This window comes from Vulpes vulpes, chromosome 5 (genome assembly GCF_048418805.1).
Source record: "Vulpes vulpes isolate BD-2025 chromosome 5, VulVul3, whole genome shotgun sequence".
NCBI lineage: Eukaryota > Metazoa > Chordata > Mammalia > Carnivora > Canidae > Vulpes > Vulpes vulpes.
The window spans coordinates 56,119,225-56,143,436 of NC_132784.1; the positions used below are offsets into that span (position 1 = coordinate 56,119,225).

At 40.8% G+C, this 24,212-nt stretch overlaps 1 protein-coding gene across 3 annotated transcripts in view; it reads left to right on the forward strand.

Moving 5' to 3' along the window:
* The window catches only part of ZNF236 (zinc finger protein 236), a 111,059-nt gene that overhangs the window by 28,634 nt on the left and 58,213 nt on the right, over nucleotides 1-24,212 (forward strand). For all 3 annotated transcript variants that reach the window (XR_012001595.1, XM_072758139.1, XM_025997764.2), the window contains 5 exons: nucleotides 278-421; nucleotides 4,209-4,412; nucleotides 5,298-5,526; nucleotides 16,998-17,270; nucleotides 18,750-18,953. Coding sequence is in view for 2 of the 3 variants with exons in the window: in XM_072758139.1 (XP_072614240.1) it covers nucleotides 278-421; nucleotides 4,209-4,412; nucleotides 5,298-5,526; nucleotides 16,998-17,270; nucleotides 18,750-18,953 (1,054 nt within the window). In the remaining variant the exon portion in view is untranslated. The remainder of the gene's footprint in view (nucleotides 1-277; nucleotides 422-4,208; nucleotides 4,413-5,297; nucleotides 5,527-16,997; nucleotides 17,271-18,749; nucleotides 18,954-24,212) is intronic.

A 24,212-nucleotide genomic window follows, 5' to 3' on the forward strand; every position in this document is an offset into this window, starting at 1 on the left:
ATTACAATAATTGGAAAGTCTGTCTTCTTACTTCTGAACCTGTTCTAATTGATAGAAAAGACTGTGAAGTTTTGATTAATCTCACACTGGCAGTGTTGATTCAAGACTTGGGTCATTGATTTTAGAGCTATCCAATTGAAGAGAAAAAGTAATGTTAAATAGTTAGGTTACTTCTGTCATTTTTAATGGAATGGTATGTTAAAATTTGCTGTAATTTAAATATTTTTATCTCATAGTTAGTGGTAAAAAGTTGTATTTTTCTTTTTTGTTTTTGAAGGTCAAGAATGGCCCTACGTATAATTGTACAGAATGCAGTTGTGTATTTAAAAGTCTAGGTAGCCTGAACACTCACATCAGCAAGATGCACATGGGCGGACCACAGAATCCAGCAGGCTCTACAGAGACTGCTCACGTGTTAACGGTGAGTCTGGCAAGCTGCTTGGTAGGAAGATAACCTTTTACCAAAATCTGTTGTCTTAATTGTGACCCTTTAAAATGGAATATTATTTAGAATATTATTGAGTACCACACACGTGCTATGAAAGTTTTTTTATAAAGAGGTAAGGGTACTTTCTTAATTTTTAAATTAATGAAAGAAAACCAGTCTTTTTAAACTTTAGAATAGTTATCAGATGATCCTTATTTATGGACTGTCATGTGAAACCAATGAAAATCACACAAAATATAATCATTAATTTATGAAACTGTAATTCCTGCAGTGTTATTGATGTTTACTATTGAATATTTTTTATCCCTCTGTGAGCATTTAAGAATCAATGATCCTTTTAAGATAACATTTCTCCATGTCTGATGGGACAGGGGTAATTTTTTCCTGAGTCTGTAGACTTTTGGGAAACTAAATCATGTTTTCTGAGACGTATGTAAGAGTGTACGACACACACTCGCATGCCTGTGTTCTGGTTCTGGGGAGAGTCTCCAGCTCCGCCCCGGTCTGTTACCTCTCCTACCCTCTGTGTTGGTGGGAAGCAGCCGAGCCTGAGTGTAGAGGATGTGTCTCCACCGCTGTGGACGGTGCATCTGTGGACCTTGTGAGCTTGCTGGTGTTGTCAGCACCTGCCAGCATGGAAATTTGTTAGTGTTTACTTCCTAAGCATTAGGTTTTCATTTACGGTTTGTGTTTTGTTGTCTTTTCTCACAATATTGGGAGCTTGACATGATTCCTTGCCTTACTCCTGACTAGGGAGCCTTTCATAAATAAGTTCTAAAACTGGAGAATGATTAAAGTCTAATAATGAAGTCTTTTTTTTTTAATAAATTTATTTTTTATTAGTGTTCAATTTGCCAACATACAGAATAACACCCAGTCCTCATCCCCCTCAGTGCCCGTCACCCATTCACCCCCACCCCCTGCCCTCCTCCCCTTCACCACCCCTAGTTCGTTTCCCAGAGTTAGGAGTCTTTATGTTCTGTCTCCCTTTCTGATATTTCCTACCCATTTCTTCTCTCTTCCCTTCTATTCCCTTTCACTATTATTTATATTCCCCAAATGAATGAGACCATATGATGTCCTTCTCTGATTGACTTATTTCACTCAGCATAATACCCTCCAGTTCCATCCACGTTGAAGCAAATGGTGGGTATTTGTCGTTTCTAATGGCTGAGTAATATTCCATTGTATACATAGACCACATCTTCTTTATCCATTCATCTTTCGATGGACACCGAGGCTCCTTCCACAGTTGGGCTGTTGTGGACATTGCTGATAGAAACATCGGGGTGCAGGTGTCCCGGCGTTTCACTGCATCTGAATCTTTGGGGTAAATCCCCCAACAGTGCAATTGCTGGGTCATAGGGCAGGTCTATTTTTAACTCTTTGAGGAACCTCCACACAGTTTTCCAGAGTGGCTGCACCAGTGCACATTCCCACCAACAGTGCATGAGGGTTCCCCTTTCTCCGCATCCTCTCCAACATTTGTGGTTTCCTGCCTTGTTAATTTTCCCCATTCTCACTGGTGTGAGGTGGTATCTCATTGTGGTTTTGATTTGTATTTCCCTGATGGCAAGTGATGCAGAGCATTTTCTCATGTGCGTGTTGGCCATGTCCATGTCTTCCTCTGTGAGATTTCTGTTCATGTCTTTCGCCCATTTCATGATTGGATTGTTTGTTTCTTTGGTGTTGAGTTTAATAAGTTCTTTATAGATCTTGGAAACTAGCCCTTTATCTGATACGTCATTTGCAAATATCTTCTCCCATTCTGTAGGTTGTCTTTGAGTTTTGTTGACTGTATCCTTTGCTGTGCAAAAGCTTCTTATCTTGATGAAGTCCCAATAGTTCATTTTTGTTTTTGTTTCTTTTGCCTTCATGGATGTATCTTGCAAGAAGTTACTGTGGCCGAGTTCAAAAAGGGTGTTGCCTGTGAAGTCTTAAAGTCCTATTTTGGACAGTCTTTTTTTTTCTTTTAAAGATTTTATTTATTTATTCATGAGGGACATACACAGAGAGAGGCAGAGACACAGGCAGAGGGAGAAGCAGGCTACATACAGGGAGCTTGACGTGGGACTCGATCCCGGGTCACTAGGATCATGCCCTGGGCTGAAGGCGGCGCTAAACTGCTGAGCCACCCAGGCTGCCCCCCTATTTGGGACTGTTTTTTAAATAAGATTTTCAAAGTGTAAATCAATCAAATATTAGTGTTTTTACCATTTTCTTTGGCAATTATGCAAATCAAGTATGTAGCTATGGTTAATCGCCTGGAATAATCCAGATCATCTTAAAATTTTATATTTTCATTAAAAACGTAAAAGGCTTTGGAAACCTGGAGTCTGCCCTACCTTTTTCCCGAGTCCGAGCGTGCAAGGGCACTCTCTCAGGCACTGGTCTGGGAAGCCCTGGACAGCCCTGGGCAGCCCTGTGGCCGGTGCTCCCTGTCCTATTCTGCCTCTCACAGTTTCTGATTCTTGTTCCACTTTTGAGGGTTTTCCTCTACTCTGTCTTATGAAACTTCCATTGAATTTTTTTTGAAGCTGCTAATACTTCTAACTTTTAAGGACTCTTCCTTTGTGATCTGATCGCTTCTTTCTTTGCTGGTTTGGTGCAATTTCTCCTGAAACCTAATTAGTGTTTCCTTTTTCAAAGTTCTCTTCTGTGCCTCGCGTGATCTGCTTCGGGCCTCCCGGCATCCTCCCTGCTCTGTAGGGCTTGTGACTCTGGACAGGTGGCTGCCCATGTGGGAGCCGATCGTGCACAGATGGAGCAGGGGCATGCCCAGGGCTCCATGACCTGTGCTTGGCCGGGAACCGACTCTGAAACTCGGGGGCCCTGGTGACAGCACGTAGGGACTTTTTGTTCCATTGGGGAACTAAGTGCCACAAAAGGTGCCCTGGTGCTCCCCAGGAATTCATTTCTATCTCTTCTAGGGGTGATCCCCCATTTTTGTTGCCTCAGGGTAAGTGCCCATCATCCCTTCTGTGGATGGGGAAAGGGGCTCATGGTCAGCCCTAGGTATTTTTCCATCACCTTTAGCTTCATCGTTGATAGACTTTGTTTCTTAGAGCAGCTTCAGGTTGGCAGAGAGAAAAAAGGACTCCCAGTCTATACCCCTTCCCCCTGCACACTGTGTCCCCAGTTCCTGAGCCGCACCCTGGCTGGGGCTGCAGGGTGTGTTAGGTCCACTCCGCCCTACGCCCCGGGTACACCTTCATGGATCAGAGGGATGCTGTGTCTGGCTCCCACCATCTCTTCCATGTGGCATTTCAGACTCCTGAGTTCCTGGGGAGTCAGGGTGGCTCTCTCCTTGGCTCTTTGTGGCTGTGGCTTTCCTGAGCGCTTCTGCCTCTAGTGCCCCTCTTTCAGAAATCTCCTGAATTATTTTGGCCACAGTGGTTTCTCTCTTATTTTCTTTATTTTGTAACCCGTTTGCTTCTGTGTTTTACTGGGCAAGGCACGAAGGTGAGGCCTGTGAACTCAAACCCTCACCTTGAGCTGATCGCCTCTGCTGCCACTTAATGAATCCTTGGAACAAGTAGTGCGACAGTTTGTTCAGCATGTTCCTTCAAGGGCCTGATTATGCCTAATGGAAAAATCAATGAGGCATTTTATTTAAAATTTATGATTGGGATATTGTTAGATTTTAATGCTCATAAGGAAGATGTGCCTCTTCCTGTCTTTCTTTTTTTTTTTTTTTTCAAATTGAAGTACAAATGAATATACTTCTGACATTTTCAATGATGCGGCTGCTGTGTTTCAGGCCACACTGTTCCAGACGTTACCTCTCCAGCAGACGGAAGTCCACGTCACGTCCGCATCAAGCCAGCAGAATTCACAGGCCGTGACCGACGTCATCCAGCAGCTCCTGGAGCTCTCGGAGCCGGGGCCGGCAGAGTCCAGCCAGCCCCCGCAGCCTGGCCAGCAGCTCAGCATCACGGTGGGCATCAACCAGGACATTTTGCAGGTGAGGTGCACCTTCGTGCTCTTGTCCGTGCTTGTCCAAGACCGAAAAATAAATCGTCAGGTCTTGTCAAAGGGGAATCATCATTAAATATGTGCCCTAACTTAAAGCATCCTGTCGGAACACAGGACGTGTTTACGGACAGTGCAGAGTTCTAAATGGTTAATCTGTAAATTTAGCAAAAGTTAAAAACTTAGTTTTCTCTGTAAGTGATTTACTTGAGAAGAATAGGTTTTCCAGAACTTTCCTATATCCTGTGTAACTATTGGAGAGAGTCATTTCCACCTCTCTTATCAGCGTGTGGATGGTCCATGCCCACATGGGAGAGAAGAAGGCAGTGGGGCAAAGCATGTTTTTCTAATTTTTCTCCACCAGCCCAGCTTTATCCTCAGATCCTATGTTTGCAAACAGAGCTGGCCTGCTTTATCCTTCCTATTTAGTTACCAGTTATAAAAACTAACCTGTGTCCTATCTGTCCTATCTGTACTATTGGGGGGATGAGTTGGGGGGAAGAGAGCATGGCAGCCGAGGTCTTAAGGGCAAACTTACTATAACTTAAAACCCATATAACTTAAACCCAGATCTGTTTAGAGTTAGGCAAAGTAGCCTGAAGTAAAATTTCTAGATGTCAAAATATTTAATTCCAATTTGTTTTGATTTACCATTCTGCATTTTGTGGAGGTGAGATGTCAGTTATCAGAAGGGACATTTTAGCTTCAAGGAGTTGCAAGTCTGTCTTATAAGTGACTGTTGGCAGTGCAGGTTTTCACATTGCTGGTAGGGTGGAGTTAGAACTCTGGGTAAAGCCTTATTGCATCTTTGTAATTGATTTTGGCAGGCAGATTTGGGCCTCCCACCTCCTAACCTGTTAGTTCTGTTCTGTCTCAGCAAGCCTTAGAAAACAGTGGGCTGTCTTCAATTCCAGCTGCAGCACACGCTCACGACACCAGCCACGCCAGGACGTCCTCTGCGCAGAGCCAAAATCCAGATGCTCCTCACACTGCGAGTGAACAGACCCACCCCACAGATGCAGAGCAGGAAAAAGAACAAGAAAGCCCAGAGAAGTTGGATAAAAAAGAAAAAAAAATTATAAAGAAGAAGTCACCATTTCTGCCTGGTAATTTTAATATGCTTTAAGGTTTGCGTGTTTTGGAGGGCATGTTGATACGCCTATTTTTTTTTTCTTGAAGGAGGTATGTTTGCTGAATGTTCTGATAGTATCGAACTATTTGTTTTATATTTAAAATTAGAAACCATGACACTTGTAACATCTTTCCCTGTGATTGCTGTCTTCTCCTGACAGTCCCTCGGGCTTGTTCCCGGATCGTCTTTGCTGCTCCCTGCAGCCGTGTGCTGACCATGTCTGGCCCTTCCCTTCCCATAGCGCCGCCGCCAGACTTGTGAGCGCAGCTCTGGGCTGGACCCTTGGCCGTTTCCCCCATGTCCCTGCAACTCCAGCTCCCCAGTGTTCTGGCTGCTGCCCTCCCCACAACCTGCCCCCACCCTGGACTTCGGGATGCACACTGATAGCACAGGGAGGGTCCTGAACAGTACGGGTTTCGAGGCCCATCCTTTCCACAGGCTGGTCTGCATCGGGTGCTCTTTCCCTGCCTCCCTCCCACTGTCTCTGTGAGCTCTGGCAGCCGGTCAGTTGTGCCACACAGCTGACCTCCTCCAAAGGCCACCAAGCACCATGCTGCTGCTACCTGTGCCCACAGTGCCCAGGATGTTTCTGAGCCTCCAGGCCCTTGTGTGGGCTGCTGGGTGGCCGCACCCCTTCTGTTTGCCCCTGAGCACCTGTGGGCCTCACGATGACTCTTGCTCCAGGGCGGCCGTAGCTATGTCCTCCTCCATGCAAGGGGTTTCCATCCTTTGGGCGAGAGTGGTCCCCTAGATGTGTTTCCTTAGGGACCCTCATGGTGTCTTGGGGAGCGAGCCCTCTCTTGTAGGCAGAGCAGTGAACACTCAGCTCTGGGAGCACTGAGCAGGGCTTCCCTCTGAGCAGGTCTTCTCAGCATTGGCATGTGGTGGGCTGTTGTGTGAACCCACAGAATGTGGTAGCTCTTCTCTTTCCCTTGATCTGCCCCCCTTGTCCCCAAGTGAAAACCAGGATGATGGAATTGAAGCACTTTATCATCCAGGGATTCCTGGTATCCAGGGAGGAAAGAAGGGGGGAAAAGCACCATTTCCACGCATTTTTTATTCGCTGTGCAAAATCTTCTTGGAATAAGTGACCTTGCATTTTTTCCTGTGCACCTGATAAAGGGTGGACACGTGCCACCTGTAGAACCTCCTGTGGGTGGGTGCTGGCTGCTGTCATACCTCAGACGGCACTCAGACCTTGGCAGGTGCTCTCCCAGGGGACCCCGAGAGGGAATGGCTCCAGGACTGGAGGAGGACACTCTGCATCCTCAAGCCTCAGCTGGTGGCAGGACAGGATTTCCACGAAGCATGCATATGACTCGAATATGGACCAGTCTGCTGTGGGGTTCACAGAGATCATGTTGGCTAATTTGTGAAGTGTCTGAATAAACACACACGTAGATGACTGAGCAAGTTTACCTAGTTCTACTGAATTTTAGATTAAATGTGATCCTCAGTACAAGTTAGAGCCAGCATTTTTTTTTTTTTTTTTAGTTGATCCCTCACATATTGTGCAAGATGGGGACATGCTTCCATAGAAAGGTATTTCTTTGGTTGAAACTTCTCAGGGAGCAGGACACGTTTACTGTAGTGACTGTTTTTGGAACTCGCCATGCAGGGGGAGTTGAGTGCCGTTTGGCACCCTGAGGAGACCATGAGCATCACCTCTTCTTAGCAGCTTCAAATTAGCTTGGATCACATGTCCAGGTTGTACACACTCTGCCAACTGAAGCTGTCAGTGTAGTTCTGTGAGAATGTTTTTCTTTTTTTTTAAAGATTTTATTTATTCATGAGAGACAGAGAGATGCATAGACACAGCCAGAGGGAGAAGCAGGCTCCCTGTGGGGAGCCCAATATGAGACTCTATCCCAGGACCCCGGTATCATGCCCCAAGCCAAAGGCAGATGCTCAACTGCTGAGCCACCCAGGCATCACTGTGAGAATGTTTTTGGTAGAATTTGTTTTGTTATTTTAAGAGGTATTTTATATATTGATTAAAAATTTAGTAAGCGCTTTTATGTTTATCATAAAACTTGACATATAAATTATTATTAAAAGTTCACAAAGTTTGATATCTATTGTGGTCAAACATTGGCTCTCTGGAAATCACGATAAAAGGTGTTTGGAAAGCAGTAACTTACTCCTCTAAGGATGACAGGGGCAGAACTCTTCTGGGTGGAGATCTTTCTCGAGGCCACAGAGATTTTACCTTCTTGGACCAGAGTGTGATCCGGAAACCTTAGCCTCTTCCTGACGACTGAGTCATGAATTTGACTCCTACTCTGTGCCGTGATAGGCTGGTGTCCTGGCAGCCGGCTTGGGGCACGGGCTCCAGGATGCTGGGGGCTATAGTTCTCAACCTCAAAAATACTGTGTGTTACTCCTTGCATGTGGGTTCCAGTTCTCTGTACAGCCCTCCTCCTGCTTTTTTTTCTGCTGCTTGTTACCTGCAAGTCCATGCAGCTCTGATAAATTATGACTCGAATCATTGACAGAGAGTTAAGTATAAATTCATTCTAGGTAAGAACTTTTGCAACTGTTGTTCTTTTCTAAAAACAACATGCATGCACATGTTTGGATTTTTATATCTGCTTTGAATAACTCAAAAGATTGATATTTTCTTTTTATTGATGCTTTTCTTTCCCTTTAGAGGATCTATGTTGTGAATAAAGAGGATTTTTTTATTCATAGTTCAGATAAATGAATTACTTTCTTGAATTACTTCCTGCTTTTTATATAATACAGGATAGAGAACTTTAAAAAGACTCATTTATTTGGGCATGGTTGAATTTAGTTTAAAATCTCATCATTTATCTCATTTGTGTACAATTTTCAGAGTTTATGAGATTTTGTTTAGGTTCTGTTTTGAGTTGTCATTTATAATTAGATATAAATATTATCTTAAGACCTTTACTTTTTTTAAATGGTAAGCTGGCTTTGAGCTGAGTGCCTGTAACATAGAACATATAACACATCATAGCATGAGGTGTACTGGGAAGGACAGTTAGGTCTGAGGTGTCCGTGATGGCAGTGCACAGTGAGTGCATGGGCCTTGCACAGCAGAAACAACAGTTTCTAGGTCACAGAGGCAGATTGTTGGTTAAAGATGTGCCCTGTGTTTAGAGATGGGAGAAATCAGCGGGCCACAGTGAGAAAGTAAAAGCTTGACTGAGTTGGAGGGATGAGAACCAAGTCCTCATTAAAATGGAGTGAAACCCACAGGGATCAGTGAGAGTCAGGTGAGGCAGGAGAGCATTCTGCTCCGAGGATCGAGGATCGTAGTAACAGTTTCTGCTCATTTATTTTTCTATATTAAAAGTAATTTTGAAACTATCTATGGGGATCCCTGAGTGGCTCAGTGGTTTAGCGTCTGCCTTTGGCCCAGGGCGTGGTCCTGGAGTCCCAGGATCGATTCCCACATCAGGCTCCCTGCAATGGAGCCTGCTTCTCCCTCTGCCTGTGTCTCTGCCCTCCCCCCCCCCTTTTCTCTGTGTGTCTCATGAATAAATAAATAAAATCTTAAAAAAAAAAAGCCAGCGTTCTAGCATTAAATTTTCTTTTATATATTAATCATGAATCCAGCAACCAGTCAACTTCTATTGTTAATTGTAGCAGTTTGAAAATTATTTTGAGTTTTTCATGTAGATACTATATTGTGTATGAATAATAGCAGTTTTCCTCTTCTTGGTATATTGGCTTGGACTTCTGCCACAGGGTTGTATAGAAGTATGGAGAGTGGTCCTCTTCCATGCTGCCTTTTTTTTTTTTTTTTTTTTTCATGAGCGGGGAGTGGGGGGGGGGGTGCAGAGACACACAGGCAGAGAGAGAATCAGGCTCCTGCAGAGAGCCCGATGTGGAACTCGATCCTGGGACTCCAGGATTATGCCCTGGGCCAAAGGCCCCTCATCCTGACTTTTAAAGGGGATGGTTTTAATGCTTCACAGTTGAATTTATCTTTTTACAAATGTTGTCATTGGACCTTTCAGATTTGAGAGGCTGTCTTCTGTATTTGGTTTTCTATGAAGGTTTTTTCCCCCCTATCTTATGTTAAATATTATCAAATGCCCTTTTTTCTCTATTGGTATGTTCACATGTTTTTCTACTTTAATCTCTGAGGTGGTAAATCATAGTAATTGATTAATGGAAAGCAAACCATGTCTTCTGCCGGGGCTTCCATGTTACTCTGGTTTCTCTCTTCCCCTTCTGTCTCCCTCTGTCTCTTTCTTCCCCTCTGTTTTTTCTTTATGGCACATTTTTAAATTTCTTGGCTAGTGATATTTTTTCGACTTCACCTAATAATATATACTTCTTTATTAAAAAAATGGATAATGCCAGCATTTACTTTTAAATCCGTTAATTTATAAAACCATTCTCTTTTACAGAGTGTACATTGATGTTAAAACAACTTAAATATAATTGCTATCTAGAAAAAAAATTACTTCTGATTATTGTGTTTGCTTCATACTTTCAAGTATTTTTATATGCAACAATTTGAGTTGGCATGTAAAGCAACTTCCCTAGTTGTCACTTAGCTAGCTGTCTTTGGGGAGAATCACACTCACTTTACAGAGAAATCATAATGCATATTTTGCAGTAAGCTCACAGCAGTGTTAAAAAGATCAGTGTGAATGACACAGAAACATTTCTTCTTTATAAATCACTCGCTGGAGCTCCCAGTGATAAAGTGGGCATAGGGAGAGCTGCCGTTAGGACTTTGCTCTCTGGAGGGACACCTTTGAGTCATTTTTAAGAACTTTAGCATCAGGCTTCTGGAGCTCTTACCAAAACTTCTGAATTATTTCTGGAGCTACATAGGAGGGTAGATGTTCTTGCTGAAGACCCAGCACTGAGGGTTCCCTCCCAGAGTGATTGTGTCCAGGGTCACACGCAGGTGAGGCCTCTGCTGTGTGCATCTGCCAGGTCAGAGGCTCACCCTGATGGTGTTGGGAGACACGCCGGGGCACTGTGCTGGGGAACAGAATCAGTGAGCCCCACAACTCTGTCTCTGCTTTCCTGGAGGTGTACCAGCTTTGAGAGTGTGATGGGGCATATCCACTGTGCAATTGGGTCTGGATATTGAACTGCTCCTCAGTAACGTCTTCTGTGCCATGTTTGCTCTGACTTGGTTCATCCCACTGGCGGACTCTGAAGCAGATTGGTTTCTCCTCAGAGCAGCCCTTGCAGAATTTCATGAAGCAGAGGCACCGACCATATGTGGTATAAACAAGGAGTCCTGTGTCTTCCATTTGGCTGTAATCTGGTTGATTAAAGTCTTCTGCTTCAGTCTTTGAGTGAGTGCTCTGAGGTAGATGGAATGAACAGAACTTCTTCCTCTAGGAAAATAAGCATGGAATGGAGAAAACTGGGAACTCTCCTGAGAGTGTCCCTTTGTGAGGGACAGTGAGAGCTGGCAAGCGTATCTGCCAGCAGTCCAGGTGAACTTTGGAACAGACACATTTCTCTTTCTCATTCTATTGCAGAGAGCTCTGTGGGTCCCATTGGCACGTCCAATAGTGTGCCTTCCATCTGCTGGGGATGCTTGCCTTTCTTCATCCAGCGGCCACGTTAGTTTTTCTAAGAGAATTTGTAACTTCTCCATGGGCGGACGTTAAGAGATCCCTCCCTGAATGCTTGCTTTCTTTTTGCTGGGCGTTCACTGTGAACAACCAGCATTCCAGCTATCTCATAAATGAGGAATTGATCATAGCTGCTTAATAAGGACTGGTCACCATTCTGAGGTGGTGAAAGCTCTAAAGAGTCTTATATTCTATTTAGATGATTCTCAATGAAAAGATTCCTTTATGTGGAGAGTTTTGACAAATTTTAGAAGCAGGTAAGCAGTTCTGCTCTGTCCTTTTGCACCCGAAGGCCGCAGATGCTCATGATCCATGGAAGATGCGTTGGGATCAGCAGCAAAGACATCTACCTAGCAACAGTTTGAAGAACTCGGATCTACTCTGAGAAGAACTAACTCTGACGTTTCCAAAGCTCCGGTCCTATTCTGCTGAGCGCTGGCTCTTGAAACACCGTCTGAGGAGGGAGCACTGTGAGATGCTGGAAGAGCTTCTGGAGACCTATTGAGCAGTCGTATTGCCAACTCCGCTTCCATACAGCATAGAGCCCACCCATTTTCAGCGTCAGACTGAGGCTCAGCTTCAGAAGCTAGCAGTAGCTCTGGGGAAACGTGACCATGCCCAACAATGATGTTAGCTCTTCTGTATTCTTTACAAACATAGTGCCATCTTCACCCTCATTTCCAGACTCATGCTCTTCAGCACGAGTCAGTTTTTCATAAGATCTGGCAGCTTTTGCTACCCTGACAGCATTATAGGCAGTTTCAAAATATGAAGTAATCATAAAAATCCTAATAATGTTAGAGGAGATGTCATCACCCTCATGAGTTAGGAGCTATGACACGATGACAGTAGCACTCCTGGTTTCAGTACCCAGTGTTGCCTCTTGAGCATCCTTGATCTCAACATTCTTAATTTAGTCCAGCCAGCTACCCATGACACCCCATTCCATTTCTGGCTTAGGGAATCTAGCTAGGAAGTTAACATCATGCTCTTGATCAATGCCGAAAAGCCCGATAGACTGTGGTACTTGACACAACATTTCTACTCTGTGCATTAGAGTCTCTTCGTTTGTGTATAGTTTCAAATAAGTGGGCTCATGGCTCTTCCTGTAGAAGTCCCATGGGCATATGGCTTAGCCGGCTGCTTGTAGACCCCATCACCAGCTCTGAGGGTAAGCTATGCCATAGTCAGGCACTGACATGGCACTTCTGAGTGATTTGGTAAGATGTGGCACCACGACTCCACCAGGTTTGGAAGGCACTGTTCCGCAGGGGCTTTTATTAGGGTACGTTTGCAGCCTCCTCGGGTGTGTGTGCGTCACACCACGACCCACCAGCTGAGTCCATGGCCTTGAGGGTTCAGAAGTGCAGGCCAACTCCCGGTCGCCAACAGCAATAGCAACAACCACCCAACCTGGGCCATTTAGTGAAATATTTGGTGACAAAACGTAAGGGAAGACTCTTCCCTGTTTGCAGATTCAGCACCTGAACTTGAATCCTGAGCCATGGATGTCTCCCTGATTAGCTGCTGCTGAGCACTAGTCAGGTCTCAGTATTTGTATCTAACTTGATGTTCTGCTGCTCACTGCACATCCCCGGGCTGCAGCTCCTGCAGGCCCGCGGCCTCTGGGGCGATCTTTAACTGCTAGAGATGAGCCAAGGGCGCTGTGGCCTGTGTGGAGCCAGCACTTGGATTTCGCCCTAGAAGAGCTGGTCTGTCCATCCGTCCCTGCTGCTGAGCTTGGAGTGCTCCGAGTCCAGCATCATTCACCCTTGCCTCCCACCTGCAGTGCCCAGGTCCCTGTCCCCTCGTCACTCTCGTCCTCCACTGTGGCCACAGCTGGTGCCTAAGATGGAGCTGGCTGCGTCCCCAGTAGCTTCTCTTGTGTGGAACCTGACTGAAGAGTGAGGAGGACGCGCTCGGATACGAACCTACTGCGAACCTCTCATAGCCTGAAGGTTTCCCTCGACTTACGTGCTGGCGCAAGCTCTGACTCTTGCTGGTGCCCACCTGGCATCTCACACTCTGGCCGTTGTGAACTTTGTTTCCAGAACTTCATATCCGGCTTTTGCTGCTTCTCTGCCTTGTAAAAGTACTTCAGTCCAAGTCCTGCTATCTTTCAAGTGCAGACTTATTATTTTTTTTGATTTTATGTATGTATGTGTGTAATCTCTACCCCCAAGGTGGGGCTCAAACTCACAACCCTGAGGTTGAGAGTTGTGGGCTCTTCCAGCTGACCCGGCCAGGTACCCCTGGGATGCAGATGTTTCCAAGTGTTCCTGTCCCCATGAGCTGAACCCGCATTGTCTCTGCTTGCCCTGTGCACGAGCACAGGCTGCCATCTCAGCATCACTGATGCCCTGCTGCAGGTGCGTGGTTTTGTTGCCACAGCTAAGTCCCTTCCAAGGCAGGAGCATGCCTTCAGTAGTACTTGGCACATAGTGAATGCTCTCCTTGAGGTAAAGCTGGGAGGACAAACTTTTCTGAGAAAATGGCACTCAGACTCTAGAATTACAGACTTCAATATGTACCTTGACTGTGCCATTGACTGGCAGCTGACCTTGGGCAAGTTAGCTAACCCTCAAGATGTCATCTTTAGGGGCGCCTGGCCAGCTCAGGAGGTGGAGTGTGTGACTCTTGATCTCAGGGTTGTGAGTTCCAGCACCTTGTTTGGGTGTAGAGATTACTTAAAAATAAAATAAAATAAAATAAAACTTAAAATGTCTGCTTTATCATCTTTAAAATGGGGCAATGACAAAATAAATGGGAGAGAACCAAATGAGAAAATCCACGTAAGCTGTGTAGGATAGTGCCTGACATGTGATAACTGACTGCTCAAAGAAATATGATGTTTTAAAATTATTTTAAAAATAAAATTACGTATGTTTTAAAATTATTTTTTAAATAGATGAAACTTGTCATGCCACATATTTCAAAAGATCTAAAATAATGTATGATGAAAAGTCCTCTGTTCATGCTTGTCCTTCACACGCTCCTCCACTCCCCACCCCAGGGCAGCCACTGCCACTGGGGTTCTCTATCTTTTATTTATTTATTTATTTTTTTTGGTTCTCTATCTTTTAAACAAGCAAGGGCATATTATAGATTATGTATTAGATTGTTTTTTGTATGTATTAGATTGTTTTGATAGCCTATATTCTCCTCTGATTTGTCTTTTTGAGTGAAAAAGGAGAAATGTTTTATTTTTCTATAGCAGAAATAGGAATGGGGGGGATACTGTATATATTTATATATCTTTTTGTAGTTGACTTTTTTTTTTCCACCTGATGTTTTACAAAATGTCTAGAGATTGTTCCATTTTATGGATATATAATTAATTAGGTCATTTGCAATATCTTGCTAATACAAACAATAATAAATATAAATTTGTGTAATATCCCTTTGGCTCTAAATACTTGAGTGTATATTTCCTAAGGCCAAGATATACTGTCCTAGATAATCATTGGACAGATGTCAACATCAGGGTGTTATAACCCTTCTTTTTTTTTTTTTTTAACATTTAATTATTTATTCATAGAGACACACAGAGAGAGAGATGCAGAGACACAGACAGAGGGAGAAGCAGGCTCCATGCAGGGAACCTGATGTGGGACTCAATCCCTGGTCTCTGGGATCACGCCCTGGACTGAAGGCGGCGCTAAACTCGCTGAGCCACCAGGGCTGCCCAACATCAGGGTGTTAACATGGATCCAGTCCACAGGTCTTACTCAGATTTCATTATTTGTATCGCTAATGTGCTTAATAACAAGGAAAAGGAATTTGTTCGTACTTACAGTTGTAAATGTTGGTGATTTTGCTTCTTTGTAGTGTGTCTGTCTACACTCCCAACGACACCATAGCAGAGTGCCTGTTTCCTTATCCTTTCTGAAGAGATTGTTGTCAAAATTTGGGGATCCTTTTTACTCACCTGATAGGTTAAAAATGGTTTCTTATTGTTTTAATTGCATTTCTCTTGTAAGGAATCAAAGGTTGAGCAAGTTTTCCTGTTTAAAGAGCCAGGGCTGCATTTTTTCCATGTGACTGAGTCAACTTTTATTTGCTGTAATATGTTGAGGATGACAGTATTTGATAGCGTATGTTCTCTGATTTGTCTTTTTGAGTGAAAAGGGAGAAATGTTTTGTTTTTCTATAGCCAGATTTGTCAGCGTATCACGGGTTTTGGATGGGTATAATACTTAGACTTCAACACTGATGTTATGGGAAATAACCTCTTTTATCCACTGCTTTCATACTTTTCCTATTTTAAACTAAATCTTTGACTCAGTTTTATTTTTTATTTCCAGATGAACACCCTGCTGTCCAAACACCATGCCGCCATTCCGTTCTTTATACCTGCAGACCTACATGGGTCTTGACTGTGTTCTGTGTACGAACCTGTCTTTTTTTTCATGTGTTCTGGTGCCAGACAATTGTAGCTCTGTAGGATGCTTTCATAACTGGCAGGCCTAGTCCTCCCCAGTTACACTGTTTTTAAAGTGTATTTTTGACCATTTTCACATGCTTATTTTTTCATGTGTACTTTGGAATTGTCTGCTAAATTTCCAGAGCTCTAGTTTTCTTAAAAAAATCCTATTGGTATTTGTATTTAAGTGATTTAACCAGTGAGTATTGATGTCTTTATAACTTGTTGTCTTTGTACCAAATAATAGGGTGTGTATTTCCATTTATTCAGGTGTTTTCTTTTTTTCTTTCTTTTTTTTTTTTTTTTTTTTTTGTATTTTAGTAGTAGTTCAAAATTTTCTTCTGGATTTTGTTAAACATGAAGGATGTTGATTTCCATGTATTAAAATGTGGTCCTCTTTCTTAGTTTTAGTTTTTTTTAAGGCATATAATCATATCATTTGTAAATAATGATTTTACGTTTTCCTTTATAGTTTATACTGTGTATTTCTATATCTTATCTTATTTTGTTGGCTTGTATCACTAGAACACAATAAATTCATGACAGTGACAGTGGATTTTTTTTTCCTGACTGTAATAGGATTGTTTTTAGTATTTTCCTATTATGTCAGAGGTTGTGTTGAGATATGTTTATTCAGCTCTTCCTCTTTTTCGATAATTTTTTAAAAATTAAGAGTAGATATAAATTTTAGTAATTGCTTTTTCATCTTAAAGATGATTATAATATATGCTTCTTTTCAAATTTATTAATATGTTGGAAGAGAAAAGCAATTTCTGAGACCAGGGAAAGTTGCCATGTGGGAATGCAGATCTGGTTTTCCAGATCTTTCCATTTGTCAAAGGGTCAAAAATCTGTGTTTAACTTTTTTTTGTAACAGTGTGTGATCCAAACAAAACCTACACAAGCCACATTTGAAGACATCTACAGGCTGCCAATCTGTATCTGGCCAGTCCATTCCCAGAAATAATTAGAACCTGGTGACAGTTTTTATTATGTCATTTTAGGTAATTAAATAAGGTTTTCATTTTTGCCTAGAAAAAAACTGATGGGGTAGGGATTTCCCAAGTTTAGCTAATAGGTACTGTAGTTATCCCACCTTTTTATACCTTGCTTTTCTGATTTGTCATAAGACTGTTAGGTAGTTATTGTACTTTTGACTTCATTTCACCTATCCAGTTAGCACTCTTTTACTTCCCACAGGCTGTGATTTGTGTTCTCATGTGACTGTTCAGATTTTCTGTCAGATTGAGCCATAGTCTTCAGTAATTTCAGTGATTCTGAGAATTTCAACATTTTCATAACTGATCATATATCTTCTGCTGTGGCAAAAAGTAGATAGCTTTTTAGAAGTATGTGTGCTGTTTTAATCTAACCCTAGAAAGACATTAAAGTGCCTCAATATTTGGTATAATAGCTGGGCTGTTTCTGTGTTTCATTTGGCCGCAGGTTCAATCCGTGAGGAGAACGGTGTTCGATGGCATGTATGTCCTTACTGTACCAAGGAGTTCCGGAAGCCGAGTGACCTGGTGCGCCACATCCGCATTCACACCCATGAGAAGCCCTTCAAGTGTCCACAGTGTTTCCGGGCCTTTGCTGTGAAGAGCACCCTGACCGCTCACATCAAAACGCACACGGGCATCAAGGCGTTCAAGTGCCAGTACTGCCTGAAGAGCTTTTCCACCTCGGGGAGCCTCAAAGTGCACATTCGCCTGCACACAGGTGCTACAGGGGTGCTCCGGGGATACTAGGTCATGGCAATCTGCGGAGAGTAGTCCAGCACTTCCAGGGCTTGTTTTTCTTTAGTATGTACTTAATGATTCCCTTCTCTGGGCTAGGCTCTCAGTGTAACTAGTAAAGAAAGCTGATGTGACCTCGATTCTCAGGGAGCTGATGGCTTAATGGGGGAAGCATTAAACAGTATTACTGAGGGATGAACCTATGGGGCTGAGCTGAGGGAGGGGTGTTATGGGCAAACATGTTTGTGTGTAGAGGGGATGGGCCTTTCTGTGGAAGAGACGCCTCAGTGGGGCGTTCGTGCTGAGGCCTTGGGCAGTGAGGGAAAACCTGACTCTTGCTCTACCTTTTGGATATTTTGTAATCAGTATTAAGGCATGAAAATGTTCATATTTAGGCAGTAATTTTTTTGTAATAGTTTTATTGAGATATAACTCACAGATCATAAAATTTACTTTTTTAAAAAAAAACTTTATTTATTCATGAGAGAGAGAGAGAGAGAGAGGCAGAGACATAGGCGGAGAGAGAAGCAGGCTCCCTGTGGGGACCCAATGCGGGCTTGATCCTAGGACCCCGGGATCACACTCTGAGCCAAATGCAGACGCTCAACCACTGAGCCACCCAGGTGCCCCAAAATTTACCCTTTCAAAGTGAATTCAGAATTCACTTTATTCAGAAATTGTGCAGCCCACCCAACTATGGATTTTCAACATTTCTATCCTTTTCTTCCCCTCCCCCCCCCCCCGCCCCCCCAAGATATACCATACCCATTAGCATTGACTTCCACTACTCACCTGGGGTTTCTGGGCTGAGCTGACCATGTGGATGAAGATTTGAAAACACTGAAATTAGTCAATTTTGCACTATGTCCTTCTTTGGAATTTCTAGTTTCATTTACCAATAAAATTATAAGTGAAGGAGATTTCCTTCAAGAAAGGGAATTAATAGTGGAGAATTGTTAAGAGGAAATTATCACTGTCACTGTTAGCAGCAGCCAAGCACTATTTACAGTTAATAACAACTACTGTTTACTGTTTGTTTACTACATGCTCAGAGCTGCTAAAGTGCTATTTAGACATGAGTGTGTACGGTCCTAGAAAGCAGCCTAGCTAGAGGTAGGTGCTGTAATTTCAGTTTACAGATGATGGTTTGAGAGAAGAGTCACACACTTTACTATTCTTAAGGACTGAATATTTGAATATTTTAAGGTTTAAGTATTCTACGCTACAAAGCTAACAGATGTTCTTTTTTACTTAAAATGCTCTTATTACATGCCTTAGCATCTAAGTAAGCACTGTGTGCAAATAAGGGAAAAATAACTCTGATTTATAATATCCTTGAGATTATAAGCATGAAATGATGAATAGTCAAATCAGTATTAAAATACTAGAATTTTATGTTGGCATTAATTGTTGTGATGTATTTTCTTGAAATAGTTATACAGTCTACTTTCATTTTTTTTAGGGGTCAGACCTTTTGCTTGTCCTCACTGTGACAAAAGGTTTCGAACCTCAGGCCATAGGAAGACTCACATAGCTTCTCACTTTAAACACACGGAGTTAAGAAAGATGAGGCACCAGCGTAAACCTGCAAAGGTTCGAGTCGGCAAGGCCAGCGTTCCAGTCCCTGATATTCCTTTGCAAGAGCCGATTCTCATAACTGACGTAGGTAAGATTCTCTTCTCCTTTGTACTTTGGAAAGATTATACAAATATTATGGTCCACATAGTTTTTAGCATGGTATTAGTGTAGTTTTTGTTCAGCATTTTTGCCTTATGGCCTAGTATGCTCCACAGTCAAAATGAAAATCCTAGTTCTGTATAAACTACCGCTATAGTAGAAATGCTGTGCAGAAGTGAAGATGTATGTAAGTTCTCGTTGAAGAAAAATTTCTTCCTCAATAGAACTGTCAAAGTGGACAGGTGTTCTTTATGTGAAATATGCAGTGTCCTTTGTTATTTTTATCTTAAAATCTCTGTGTAGTGTGTAACAGATTATTACATGACTGCTTTAATATTTGAACTGAAAAAAAAACCTGCCAGCTTTTAAGGCCTTTTTTTTTTAGACTCAGTGTTATTGTAATCAAGGTAAAGTAGGATTTTGTTAACTAACTAAAAAGAAAACACTGCTTATAAGAATCTTCAGAAAAATGATTTTTGTAAGTGCTAAATGAAATTAAAGAAACTTCATTAAATTCTGTACTGAAACTTATATTTTCATGCAGTTTCTGTATTTCATTATCTTAGGCAAGATAATCCAGTCTGTGAACAAAATTAACAAGAAAGTATAATTTAATATAAATAAAGGTTAAATGGTATAAAGGAAATATTTTAGATTAATATAAATTATAATCTGCTACAATCATGAATCTTTAGGAGCATAGCATCAAATTAGAAGAAAAGAGAACTATTCAAATTCTAATCATATAGTGTAAGATACTCAATTAGATCGTTTTAACTAAATAGTGAAACTAAAGAAAATTTGAAGTACACATATAACAAGGGGTTAGCTTTATAGAATCTTTATAATACATAGTCTTTTAAATATGCATGAAACAAAGTTGATCAAATCCTAGGATATAGAAAAACTTTAAATTTTCAAAAGTAGGTATTGTATAGGACACATCTTTGATTATAGTTCAGTGAAAGCATAACAGAACATAGCTAAATATGTTAGGTATAGTTCAAATAGCTAGCATATTTGAAAATTTAGATGAAATAGATCTTTCCTAGAATAATATGCTTATCATAATTGGCTGTAGAAAAAATGAAAACCCCAAAACAGACAACAAGTAAAAGGTCATCCTCCCCAAAGTATCATTTTCTAATGATTTTGTGTCTGAGTTCTTCTGGGCTTCTGAGGAACTGTGATTCTTAGGGTATTAATAGTTCAAAGCCTAGAAACTAATCAAAGCTCCCATGGGAAGTGAGAATACTTTGATGTCCTTGTCCACTTTTGGTAGCTCACAAAGCAAAGCAACAAACCAATTTCACTTAATGTGTATTTAATCTTTACTATAATCTTTAGGTTCTCAATGGTTTGTGCCATTCTTGAAATGCAGAAAAATCTCTGAAAGTCAGGACAGATTTAACATTTATTTAGTTGCCCTAGAATTATTCTTCATTCTTGAGAGTTACTCTCAAATTCCCAGTTTTTTTAGGTTGCCGTGAATCAGGTTAAATATCTGTGGGTTTGTTTGTTTCTTTTTTTTTTTTTTTTTTTAAAGATTTTATTCATTTATTCGTGGGAGACACACAGAGACAGACAGAGACATAGGCAGGGGGAGAAGCAGGCTTCTTGCAGGGAGCTTGATGCAGGACTCCATCACAGGACCCTGGGATCACAACCTGAGCTGAAGGCAAACGCTCAGCCACAGACCCACCCAGGTGTTCGTTTCTTGACTTTAAGTTTGTAAAGCCTTAGTTGAGTTACCCTACAATCCTGGTACTGTAGATTTTTTCCAAGGTTAAAATGGGGTACATTTTACTTGTTGGTTTCACAGATGTCTAGGAAACCAAACCTGGACCAAATTAGTGGAAGCAGAATTCTCCTTTGGTCTAGGCTGAATGAGACACATGAGGGAAATGAGTTGTAGAGATGGCTTCATATTGTAAAACATAAAATACTGTAAATAGTTATTTTTATGCTTAACTTCATTATTATTTATGTTTGTGTCTGTCTCTTTTAGACTCTGAACTCCTTGGGGCTTTATAGAAAAGACATGACTTCAGTAATGGGGACAGATTTTTAGGGGACAGATTTTTTTTTTTGGGGGGGGACAGATTTTGATAAAACATGACAGGGTTTTAGTATAGATTAGTTACAATTATTTGACTTCATTGGGAGATGAGCTGTTCTAGTTCAGACTAGTTACCTAAAACACAGTATGTCTTTTAGACTAAGACTGTCACTTAGGAAGGTATTAGAATGCATTAATACAACTATACTGAGTCTTTTAGTCTGTATATTAAGGAAGTACTGTTAGTGGTATAGTATCATAGGCTCATAAAAACTTTTAGAGCTGTATAGGAACTTAAAAAGAGTCATTCCAAAACTTTTCCACATTCCTCATTTGTACAGATGTAAAAACTAGGCTCTAGAAGAAGTTATAGTGTTGCTTTGAGGCTATATAACAAGTTTTGTATTCACAGTAGAACTAGAATCTGGATCTTCTGACTTCTAGACCCAGGCTGCGTTCAATAAAATTCACTTCCTCTGCCTACCCATTACCACTGCATGCCCAGGCACAGAAGTGTGGAAGAGCACACCATGATTTTCAAGTAGCCTTTGTATCGTGGTTATCAAGTACCAGCAATTTTTACTAAACTTGAATATTGCTAAGTTTATTATATGTTAGGGATTATATTTCACTAGACATGCTGTCTTATACTCTAAATGTTTTTTCTTCTAATTTAAGAGCTAAATTTTAAATACAATAATGTGTAGACTGGGGAGGTATTAGAGTCAAGGTGATCATAATAATCAGGGGGAGTTCATTATTACCATCATAAAAAGCTGAGAGAGTTCATTACCACCAGACCTTATAAGAAGTGCTGAAGGGATTTTTTTGAGTGGAAGTAAAAGAACAATAATTAGCATCATAAAAACATAAAAAAGTAACCTAAATCTCACTGGTAATGATAAACATGCAGTCATAGTTAGATTCTGCAATATGGTAATACTTGTGCATACTTAATTACAACTCTTGTTTAAAAGTTAAAAAAAAAGTTTAAAAAAAGAGAAGAGAGTAAAAATAACCATAAGTAGTTACTGTAATCTTTTGTTACATAGTATAAAAAACTCATAAATTGTGGCAATAACCTAAAATGTGAGGGGGGAGGAGAAGTTAAAATATAAAATTTGTGAATTCTGTTGGAGTTATTATCCATTTAAAATGGGGTATTATAAGTTTAAGATAGTCTGTGTAAGCCCCATGGTAACCACAAGGGAAAATCCTATAGGAATTACACAAAAGAGCATGATAAAGAAATTAAAACATACTGTTACCAAAAGGTATTAAAGCACAAAATGGACAGCAAAATAGGAAACAAAGAACATAGGATCCAGAAAACAATTAACAAAATGGCGTTAGTTAGTTCTTACTTATCAGTAATTAAGTGTAAATGGATTAAATCCTCAAATTAAAGGGCATAGAATGGCTGAGAGGATAGCAAAATGGATCCAGTGATAATGCTGCCCACAAGAGACTCGTGTTAGCTTTGAAAAAATACACATAGTCTGAGAGTAAAGGATGGAAAAAAACATTTCAAGCAAATGGTAACCAAAAAAGGCAGGGATAGTTATACTTGCATCAGACCAAATAGACTTTGTTAATTCTTTATTTTTATTTTTTAGACAAAATAGAGTTGAAAGTAGAAATGATAAAAAAAAAAAAAAAAGACAAAGGAGGTCCTTATATAATGATAAACAGATCAATATATCCAGAAGATACAATAATTGTAAATATTTGTGCATTCAACATGGAAATACTACCTAAATATATAAAGCAGGAAAGGACAGCTAAAAGGAGAAATAGTAATACAGTAATCATTGAGGAATCTAATACTCCACTCTCAACAATGGACAGATTATTCAGATGGAGAATCAGTAAGGAAACAGCAGATTTGACCAACACTATAAACCAGATGGATCTCACAGGCAGATGCAGGACATTCTAACCAACAACAGCAGAACACACATTCTTCTCAAGTACACATCATATATTTTCTAGGATATACTATATGTTAGGCCACAACAAAACATCTTAGCAAATTCGTAATAATCAAGTCTGTCAACATAGAAAAGCCCAGGATCAGATGACTTCACTGGTGAATTTTACCAAACATTAAAGAAGAATTAACATCAATGTTCTTTCTTAAACTCTTCCAGAAAATTCAGACGAAGGAACATTCCCAAAGTCATTGTCATCATACCAAAACCAGAAAAGGACACTACTAGAAAAGAAAACTACAGGCCAATATCCCTGATGAACTTAAATGCAAAAATTCTCAATAAAATAGTGTGAAACCAAATTCAGCACATTAAAAGGAAGATTCACCATAATTAGTTGGAATTTATCACAGGGATGCAAGGATGGTTTAACATACACAATTCAATCAAGTGATACATTACATAAACAGAATGAAATAAAAAGAATCTTATGATCCCAATAGAAAACATCTGACAAAATTCGACATCTATTCATGATAACAAATGTTAACAAAATAGGCATAGAAGGAACATGTCTCAACATAATAAAAGCCGTATATGATAAGACTACCGTTAACAATATACTTGATGGTAAAAGGGTAAATAAAGGCTTTTCCTCTAAGATCAAAACAAGACAAGGGTACCCATTCTCACCACTCCTATTCAACATAGTGCTGGAAGTCCCAGCTAGAGGAGTAGCATCCAAAACAGTAAAATACTCAGGAATAAATATAGCCACGGAGGAAAAAAATCTCTACCTGAAAACTAAAAGGCACTAATGTAAGAAGTTGAAGAAGATACAAATAAATGGAAAAGTATCCCATGTTCATGGACTAGAAGAATTAACATTGTTAAAATGTCATAGAGCCAAAGCCATCTGTGGATTCAGTGCAGTCCTATCAGAATTCCAATGATGATTTTTATAGAAGTAGAAAAAAACATTCCTAGAATTGATATGGAACCATTAAGAACTTAAATAGCCACAAAAAGTCATGAGAAAGAAGAAGAAAGCAGGTTATGTCATGCTTCCTGGTTTCAACATACTGCTGTAAAGCTGTAGACATTGATGCAGTGTGTTATTAGCAAAAAAACAAATAGACCAATGGAATAAAATGGAGAGCCCAAACATAAACCCAAGCATATATGGTTAACTAATATTTGACAAGAGAGCCAAGAACATTCAATGGAGAAAAGATAGTCTATTCAATAAATGGTGCTG